Genomic DNA, 10,788 nt, shown 5'->3' on the forward strand with positions numbered 1-10,788 from the left:
TTGCAGTGCTCCTTAATTATACCCCCTTGACACTACTCCTATGGGGATTTGAAAAAAAAATTTTGCGTGGGGGTACCTACAATGTGCCTTTTTGAGGGGGTACAATATCTGCTGCCCAGCAGTCCTGACTGCCTTGCTCGTGGGCGTACCCTAATAATTTCATGTTGCTTGTTAGTAAACTAAGGTTAGTAGTTTTTATTTTGTTTAAGTTAGTTTATTAGTTTCTAACTACAGAGATGTAATTTGGCTCATTGGCCTATTTGATTAGGGTTCCACCATAAGAGTATGCGAGTGGTCAGCTCGCAGTGGAAACACCAACCTGGGAAGGGCCTAGAGTCATGTGGTGGAGTTAAGCCACAACCTTTCCCAAACTCAAATAGCTGAAAGAAAGAAGAAAAGAAACAAATTAGTATTAGAAATCTTGTGATAATGAAACGATACAGTTTTACCAGTATTCCTGAAACGAAAAAAAAAAACTTAATATCTAAAAATTACAATGATTTCAATAAATACTTACCTCAGTTTACATGTTGTCTGCTTCTTTGTTTTAATTAATTAATGCAATTTGTGTCAAGTTCTCACATGTATTGAATTCGCCTCGAACATCTGTAGTAAAAAGGGTTGCCAGATGTGAGATTATGAGAGTGGTCAGACACAGTGTGAGAGAAATGTGTACGTAGGATTTTATGAATGAATATGAATGTTGATAGTTCGTTAAGTTCAAATAAAGCTATTCAATGTTTAGATACAAATTGTGGAAGAATTAGAAAAGGATGGTTGTGTTATGAAATGTCAGAATGTGATGACTATAGGATTTAAAGGAGCATAAATATAATAGGCCCAATTGGAATAGAAATTCTTGGAACCTATAGAGTATAAATATAAGTTTCTGCTCGGCCATCTTAAAGAGATAGAAGAAAATAAGCAGCCCAGACGGTATACATATATATTTTTTCAAATTTAAACAAAATAATATAAACAAGAAAGTGCAATTTAAATAACAAAAATACAAAAAAAAATATAAGAACGAAGATTTAAAGTTATCTATTTGAAATAAACTTATCGAAGAATAAAAGGTAATATAGAGTGTCTTAGCCTAATTAATATTAGTGTGCTGATTAAGTTTATTACTTATAGCAGTTTCGATTCTGTGATAGGAAACTAAGGAAATCCCTGCAATACTTAATCAACATAAGGCAATTAAACTTCTTAGTCCCCCAGAACTGGAGCAGGGCCAGAACAAAATACGGGGACTACAAAATTTTTTTTTGGGAGAAGGCACAAAGCTCAACAACTGCCCAACAAATTATATTTGAATAAATTATTACATCATCAACGGAAAAACCATTCGGAACAGGGAAGTGCTTACTGTTAAGAAAAACAACAGAATAGTCTTTTATCTCTAATTAGTTTGATATCCCTAATATATAAGTCTTATTTAACATCTCTAGTTTAAGTTTGTTAGTTTTAGTTATATTTTTTTTTTATTTTGTTTTTTTTTTTTTGTGTGTTAATACTATTTATTAGGCATCCTTGATCTTCGATAAATACCTTACGTTTCGTACATAACATTTGTTAAACATCTCCCTGATAGTTTTCTCATCGAACCGAGTAGTGAAATTTTGAGCCAGGCTTAAAGTAGCCAGAAAAAAAAATCGTTTAAGTGAGCTCTCTTAGGCTGATAGTAGTGTTGTATAAATGAGTGAATTCCCAAACCAATTGTTGGGGCATAATTAGATGAGGAAACCAATATACATATAAAGGGAATTTATTTGTTTTATAACTTGTAATTTTGTGTCCGTTTTAGTTTGGTATTTGTTGAGGCAGGGAAATATTATTGAGGAATCAGAGTTGCCATTTATTTTTGTAATAGATATAAAAGCTAAATTTGTTTTTTTTTATAGAGTTTTGTATAATTTGTTCAGGTTTTATATCCTAAGCAATAGTTATAATAAATATGTTATGAATTAAGTGAATTAGAAAAAAGAGAAAAATGCTGGAATAATCTCATTTAACAGAGTGGTTTATTAAAGGTAAGTGGTGTGGTAAAGGATTTTGAAGGGATCCCCGTAAATGTTATAGGTATGGGAGATTATGGAAGGGATAGGGCAGAATGGAGTGAACATCTAACTCCACTTCATAGGTGTTTCATTTGATATTAGTGAACAGATTCATAGAACATTTATTGTGACAGTTCTTTGGGCCATGACGAAGGGAGGTTCTCACACCGAGAGTAAGAATCATGTACGTGAGCTGGTCGGCACCTAATTCGTTATGGTGCTTTTGGGGACTCGTAACATGTTTTCGTTTAATACCCAAAAGTGTTTATCGAAATCTATATTTGGCATCAGGGATGGAAAATGAGATTTTGTTTCAGTATCAAAAAATATTTCAGAGGGTACTTTTTGGATCTTAGAGTACTAAAATATTTTTTTTGCTGAAAGTTGTTAATTTTTTAAATACACCTTCACATATTTAGACATTTTTAAATAATTAACAACAGAAGTAGAAAAGGTATTATATATACCGTAGGGTGATCGATTATTCGACATTTTCCAAAAACCGGTTTTCGAGTAGTTGGAATAGTTGACATTTGAAAAAAACCGGTTGATATTTTTCAAATTCAGAGAAAACTGTTTTTTATTATACATAAAAACATCTAGTTTAATTTGAAAAAAAAAAAAATTATGACCCGAACTGATTTTTTAAAATAAACATTATTTCTTAAATGTAAAAAATTGGGAAGAATCATAATCCTAATTTATTCTAAAGTCCCTGTTTAGTAAATTTTCATAGGCATTCCAACACTGCTATAATATTTCAGCGACAAATTAATAATTGTAATTGGAATATAATCTTAAGATTGATAAAATTTTATCCAACAGTTATTCCAATCAATTTTACAAATTAATTTTTTTAATTAATTAGGAAAATCAAAAAAGTTTAACCAAAAGTGCTTTAGAAAAATATACTCTAGTTTCTTGACTAGAATATTTTAAAATTTAGACAGGCTGTATTATTATTTATTTCAAAATTTTATTGAAGTAATCTTTGAATACAAAGCAAATAAAAGTATTCGAAACCGGCTTTTAAAAAGTTAAAAAACCGGGTTATTCGATATTCGAAAAAATCTACATTTAGAAAAAACCGACACTGGTAAATAGTTAAACTGAAAAATTTGATTGATAATAGAATGAAACCATAAAGTGTTATATACCATTGTAAAGCTAATGAAATTACGCGTAATGCTGATGTACTTAAAATTTTTCCGAAAAATTACGACATTTGTAATCATGTTGGTGTTGTATACAATTTGTGTATGTCATTGAAATCGTCTTCCAAGGTCCTTTCATATGAACCAACATTTGGATATGGTTTATTTGTCAAAAAGGTGAAAAAATAACATAAAAACCCTAAAAAGGACCTTTTTATCCTTTGATCCAGCTCACCAAATATTGACGTCAGGACAAAAATTTTGAGAAATGGAATCTTAGAATGAACTAAATTTTCATTTTCGGTGGGAACATCAGCAATTTCCATTTTGGGGCCACCCTAATTTACATATGTGTTATTAAATTAAAATTCGATGTACATAGGTGTTCATTTGTTAAAAAAATCAATAGTCATATCAAATTCTACACATGAGACCATACATAAGACCATCCATGACATGAAACAATAATTTGCTTTAAAGTCCAAATAATTTTCACCAAAAATTTCTCTTATTATCTATGGTTGAATTCTTAATTTCAAAACATATCGTTTTATATTAGATAGAAATTGAGTCCTTCGAGCTTCTATCATTTGGAAATAATTAGTTTTAAAGTCAAATATTTTTTCAAAATTGAAATTTTTGGTAATTTTTTCATATAATATTAACAATGGAATTTAATTAGATTAATATTCATATAATGTCAATCAAGATAAAAATTCGAAATGAGCTGCATTGGTTATTTGCAAAACATACTTCTAAAAAGTGGCTTTTGAAACTAGATTTCAAAACATTCTTAGAATTTCAAATTTGAACTTTTAAAGATACTTTGACCCAATTTTCTCATTGTCTGATTATGTTTTATCATAACGATAAATTGACATTTTACATACAAAAATTATTTTAACCGGCAGTATATCCACCTGGTAAACTATAACCGGAGGTTGAGATATTGGCCTGAGAGTATCAAAAAAAGTACCATCGTACCAAATTTGCCATCCCTGTTTGGCATATTTGTGAGATCTAGAAGATTAAAAAATGTATGTAATGGTGTTAATTAATTATTTATTTGTCTATAAAGAACGTCTTTCTTTTCAAGAAAGAAGAGGCATCATGATGGTCTCCTGGAAGAATGCCCACAAGAGAGTGGCAATTGTATACCTCCCTAGTAGCCTAGGTGGGTGGTGGTCGGTCGGCTAGTGGTGACATGGTATATTATCACCTAGAGGCAATGGAAGGAAGCTGATTGCCGTATTCAGGGGGTATCCTTGAGATACATACTTATTATTATACCATTGATCTTAGCAGAATCACTACCATACACACATAATAGAGCGCGATGTCTGTCAGGTGTGCCTTTCAGTGAAGCTCTTGTTGTCTCCAAACACTATGGTGGCCGAATATTTACAAGAAACAATTGTTAAGCCGTCTTTTATACAAATTTATAGCTTTGTAGAGAATGTCTTCACGGACCTAGAGGATAGAACCTGGCTAGGTATGTAGATGTTGTTTGGGCAAAATATTGGTACTAACCATTGTGGGCTTTAAGTCGACTTTAGATCCCTTATAGTTGTCACACTATACCAAATAAGCATTCTTGCTGGAATTAAAGTTTAAAACAAGTTTAATTCCAGTCAAACATTCAAATTTCAAGTGTTGAAATTCACTTTCATTACACTTTAATTCAATAGAATTCTCCAGTGAAAACGAAACTTGAATTCAAGTCGAACATTAGAATCTTTTTACAGTATAATTCAATGCACGAAATCTATATATGTACATACATACGTACATATATAAAATTCTAACGTTACTGACTGACTGATTCATCATCGCACAGCCTAAACAGTTTTAGCTAAAGAGCTGAAATTTGGACAGGAGGTTGGTCTCCCACCAAACAGATCCACTAAGACGGGATTTTTGGAAATTCGAATGATTAGGGGGTTAAAAATGGTAAAAACGGGTAAATTCGGTAACCTCATATCTCCTAAACTATAAAAGATACAAAAATAGTTTAAAGCTTATCGTCATTCATTTAAAAAATAAGCGGACAGGTGTCTGGTACTTTTTTTCAAATTCGGCTCCTTTGGGGAATAAACGGGTAGAAACTGTAATTTGGTACTTCTTTTGCACCCCATGTATCTTTTAAACCAGAGAACATTCAAAAAATATTTTTTGAATCCTTCATAACTTGACGAACAAATAAAAATATGAATTTAGTACTTTTTGGATATTCGGACGTTTAAGGGGTGAAAATTGTACCTATTTTTGGTACTTTTTATAAAACATTGTTTTTGGTTTATTAACTTATACATATGAATACAAAATAACGGGCTCCCAATACGATGTTGCAACTGGTACTTTTTTGACTTAGAACTTAGAAACATGTAATTAAGCACTTGAGAATCTATAAAAGTGGACTTTTTGGTACTTTTTCGTTCTTCAAAAGGTACTTTTTGAGTTTTCTATTAAATTGAACATAGAAACATGAAATTATGCACGTAGAGCCTGAGTAAATGAGAATCTATAAAATGGCACTTTTTCGTTCTTTGACTGGTACTTTTTGAGCTTGCTACAAAATTTGAACCTCGAAACATGAAATTAAGCACTTAGAGCCTGGAGTAAATGAGAATCTATAAAATGGGAACTTTATCGTACTTCGACTGGTACTTTTTGAGTTTTCCATAAAATTAAACCTAGAAACATGAAAATAAATATGTAGAGCCCGGAGTAAATTATAATCTATAAAAAGGGACTTTTTAGTACTTTTTCGTTCTTTGACTGGTACTTTTTGAATTTTTTATAATATTGAACCTAGAAAAATGAAATTAAGAATGTACAGCCCGGATTAAGTGATAACATTTAAAAGGGGACTTTTTGGTACTTTTTCGTTCTTCGACTGGTACTTTTTGAATTTTTTATAATATTGAACCTAGAAACATGAAATTAGGAATGTACAGCCCGGATTAAGTGATAACATATAAAAGGGGACTATTTGGAACTTTTTCGTCCTTCAACTGGTTCTATTTGAATTTTCTATTATAATGAACCTAAAAACATAAAACTAAGCAATCAGGGACTTGAGTGAATGAAAATTTAAACTGGAGTATTTCTGGTAATTTTTCGTTCTTTAACTGGTACTTTTTGAATTTTCTAAAATATTGAATATATAAACATAAAATTAAAACACGCAGTATCCTAATTGAACGAAAATTTATCTCGCTTACGTCGATTTTGCAAAAAGAGCTCGATATCAATCGAAATCTCTATAGGCCATAATTGACCCTGCCCCCTTCATTAATTGATTTTAACGTTTTTATGTACTTAATAATACCATAATAAAACCAATTTTTGTTGGAACGAAAATATGTAATGCAAATATGTATATGTTCTTGAGAAAATGACTTAAACGCACATAAATGGATTTCAAATGTCGATATCGACGAAAAAAACATTTTTAGGAACCGAAACCTACATTTATGAAAAATAAAGTTATGAGGATCGGTCCGCCAATATAACCCTCTTACAGAAAATCAGTTTATAGCTAATACATCATTCCAAAAGTTATCATTATGATAGAATTATGGTAGAATTAAAAAAAAATACTTTAAATCATATATATTATTGATCCAATTCCACATTTAAGTCCCTAATCCGAAAATAACGGTGACGTTCTTATTAATCTAATGATCTTATTAATCTAATGATCGGACCACTTCCGAAATTTGCTTTTTTACGACATATGATTTGCCGAATATAACTCTTACTTCTTACTTAATTAATCATAAAAAAATTACCGCTAAAATAGGAATAGTCTGCCTTTAGAGTTGCGAGTTTTCATACATTCTAATAATGTTTTCAAAGTGAAACTTTTGGAATATTTTTCAATCTCTTTGTGATCCCTTTAAATGATGTTGTTCTGGAAGAACTTAACATCCATGTAAACATTTTGGGTAATAAATTGGGGGACTACCAATGAGGGGAGCGGAACCTCCCATATGAATTAAATACAAAAATTCGTTTATCTGGGAAACTAATAGAACTAAATTCTTTAAAATTTTGCACGAAGAACTTTAATATTCATCTGAACATTTTGGAGAAAAAAGGGCGGACTTTCATCTGGGGGGCTTGGAGCTCCCATATGAATTAAATAGAAAAATTCGTATATCTGAGAAACTATTAGAGCTAGAATTTCAATTTTTACTGAAGAACATTTAGAGAATAACGGGCGGACTTTCAATGGGGGGCTTGGCACTTCCCATATGAATTAAATACAAAATTTTGTATATCTGGGAAACTATTAGATTATTCGAAATTGCAATAATTTGCGTGGAATCTCCCATATGTAACAAATTGTATATCTGGAAAACCATTGTAGTCAAAGTCGTTAAGTGGGTTTCTTATTTATATTGCTTTTAGGGTAGCACAGCACACTGGGTATAGCTTGTAAATAAACAAATAAAATATCTTTGTTTTTGCGTTATTGAACATTTTCTTAATGCAAAATTTTTTAGAAACTGATTTTCTGCAAGATGTTTTATATGGAAGATAGGCTTAAATATCGGCAGATCCTAGTAAAACTTGGAAAAAGGATTTGTTTTTAATTTTTAAGAATTTTTTATTCATCCCTGCATAATTTCTCACACAACTTTTGAGCTTGCTCTGTTTTGTTGTTATAAACAATATATTTGCTTCCAAAATCCCACTTTCTGATCTCTCGGATTCCGTTTTTATTTAAAATCGTTGAAAAATTAAAAACTAACGTAGTTGAAAACTTAGCCGGCTTACAGTCGATTTTAAGCCGCCGCCGACATATTTAGTGTCAGTCGCCGCCGCCGTTAATATTTGTCGGCGCAGGGCTCTGTAGTTTATGCGAAGAAAAATAAAAAAGGATTTTCATAATCATGGCTGACAGATTAACACAATTACAGGACACTGTTAATATGGTTCGTATAAAACATGCTCTATTGTATACAATAAATTTTAATTGTTTTTCTAAAAACATTTAAGCAAGCTGAACATTTCTGTAATGCAATCGGTATAATACAACAACTTCTTATCCAAGCAAATTCCCAAATTTTGACCGTACCGGATCCCAAACTCCAGTACAGAATCAACAACAAGAAGATTATGCCCAACTATTTGCTCAGCTTATATCACGTTGCGCCAAAGATATTGATACCCTAATCGAGTCATTACCAAATGAGGACAGCTCGACGGAATTACAAAATCAAAGTCTTAAAAGATTGGAATTGGAAAACCAGGAAGCTGCCGAACGTTTGGAAGAAATCGCTTTAAAAGGCGAGTTGCTTTTGGGCAAAATTCAGAATGCCTTAGAAGATATAGCCCAAGCTCAACTAGATATGCAAATAACCATGAAAAATAACAATAGTTAAAATTGTCTCATTAGCTGCTTATGTTTATGTATTTACATTTGGTCAAATATTTTTTAAATTTATTTTAAATAATGCTTGTTATAGGTATAAAACGAATATTTCTTCGAATTACATGGAAATTGCAAAAAATGCTGCTGAATATCTATGTTTCATTTTGTAAGTCGATACGAACATTTTTCAGATGGAAATACACAAAATTTTTATGACAAAAATAGCTCTAAAGTAGTTCCCCTTTTACAAAATTTACATGTGTACGTTTAAGACAAAGAATATGTATCGTCACCTGAATGCAAAAAAGGCGTAACAACCAAAAAAATGTAAAATCGACTTTTTGATGGCATCAAAATACATGTTACTGCAAATTTTAGAACCTTATTGTCAAAAATACCAACTTTGGTATAAATTAAGCGTTCTGATCCAGCTGATTTTAAAACTTTTGTTTATACCACATAATAGTACCTGTTCTTGTGACTTCAACAAAGGAAAAAAAATTATCCGCTCTATTAAGGTTCGGGAGTTATGGGGCCTCCAAAGGTCTGATATAATTGGATATATCTCGATCACTGATAAACGGATATGGTCGATATGGGTATCATTGGAAAGGTCTTTGACAGAGCTTTCCACTGATGTGTTAGATAGACGAATATTATTAACCCATTGTGAACCAGGGTGAATTTTTTTGTTTTTCTTTGGCTTTTTTTAAAAGTACCGTTATCTCTAAATCATATCGATATAACGGTACCTCATCTTAGGTGAATGTTTGTAGACTACATTGGAGCTTTCCTTTGATATAGGTTTGAAAGCTATAACCCATGAAATGCAGGAGTTATTTAAGTTTAAAATTTTATATTTTCATAAATTTTGATTTTTATCATATGTAATTATAAATCTAAACTGCATATTATTTGATATTATAATTAATGTATATTGTAACTTATATCATTAACCCATTGAGAACCAGGGTGAATTTTTTTGTTTTTTCATTTGTCTTTTTTAAAAAAGTACCGTTATCTCTAAAACATATCGATATAACGGTACCTCAATCTTACGTGAATGTTCGTAGACAACATTTGGGGCTTTCCTTTGATATATGTTTGAAAGCTATAACCCATGAAATGCAGGTGTTATTTAAGTTTAAAAAGTTTATATTTTCGTAAATTTTGATTTTTATCATATGTAATTATAAATCTAACTGCATATTATTTGATATTATAATTAATGTATATTGTTAACTTATATCATTAACCCATTGAGAACCAGGGTGAATTTTTTTGTTTTTTCATTTGTCTTTTTTTAAAAAAGTACCGTTATCTCTAAAACATATCGATATAACGGTACCCCTCATCTTACGTGAATGTTCGTAGACAACCATTGGGGCTTTCCTTTGATATATGTTTGAAAGCTATAACCCATGAAATGCAGGTGTTATTTAAGTTTAAAAAGTTTATATTTTCGTAAATTTTGATTTTTATCATATGTTATTATAAATCTCAAGTGCTTATTTTTGATATGGTCAATATGGGTATCAGTGGATAGGTCTCTGAAATACCTTTCAATTGATGTATATTGTAACTTATATCAACCCATTGAGAGCCAGGGGCAATTTGTATATTTTTTTATTTTTTTTTACAAAAGTACCGTTATTTCAAAAATAAATCGATATTAAGGTACTTTATGTCACATGAAATCTTATAGACAACATTATAAGCTTTCATATGTTGTATGTTTGAAATACCTAACTCATGAAATGCAGAAGTTAGATAACTTTAAAATTAATATTTTAAAAAAATTTTGGTTTTTATGGAATGCATTTGTATAGATTGACTACTTATTATTCGATATGGATATCAATGCAATGGTATTGAAATATCTTTTGATTGATATATAATATGGTCCAATCATTTATATCAACCTATTAACAGCCAGTGCCTGTGTTTTGTAACTTTCGAATCGACAAAAAAATAGAAAAATTTATAATCGTCTTGTTTAAAACTGGGTGAACACACGTAATTCAAATATATTTTGGTTAATTGTAATGTGTTCAGTTTAAAAATTATTTGAATCACGCAACTACATACATACATACATGCATACATACATACATAAAAAATCGCGCGATTTTTTAAAATAATTTTTCCCCTGCGGCGGTATGCTGCTTTTTTCACAATTCAATCATTTCAC

General features: G+C 30.7%; 1 protein-coding gene and 1 long non-coding RNA gene across 2 annotated transcripts; both read left to right on the forward strand.

Annotated features, from left to right (window-relative positions):
* The first annotated feature begins 302 nt into the window (after positions 1-302).
* LOC119604531 lies at positions 303-1,511 on the forward strand. The gene is made up of 2 exons (XR_005231521.1): positions 303-1,076; positions 1,138-1,511. It is a non-coding gene; the product is annotated as an uncharacterized LOC119604531 (long non-coding RNA).
* A 6,585-nt stretch (positions 1,512-8,096) lies between these two features.
* LOC119604436 (mediator of RNA polymerase II transcription subunit 21-like) lies at positions 8,097-8,692 on the forward strand. Its single transcript, XM_037957036.1, is given in 3 exon segments — positions 8,097-8,157; positions 8,222-8,258; positions 8,261-8,692. Coding segments are annotated over 3 exon segments (426 nt in total). The 5' UTR covers positions 8,097-8,115; the 3' UTR covers positions 8,608-8,692.
* Positions 8,693-10,788: the final 2,096 nt, after the last annotated feature.

This window comes from Lucilia sericata, unplaced genomic scaffold (assembly GCF_015586225.1).
Source record: "Lucilia sericata isolate MDLA Ls3-8-SP2 unplaced genomic scaffold, ASM1558622v1 Contig000013F_arrow, whole genome shotgun sequence".
In the NCBI taxonomy this organism is placed as follows: domain Eukaryota; kingdom Metazoa; phylum Arthropoda; class Insecta; order Diptera; family Calliphoridae; genus Lucilia; species Lucilia sericata.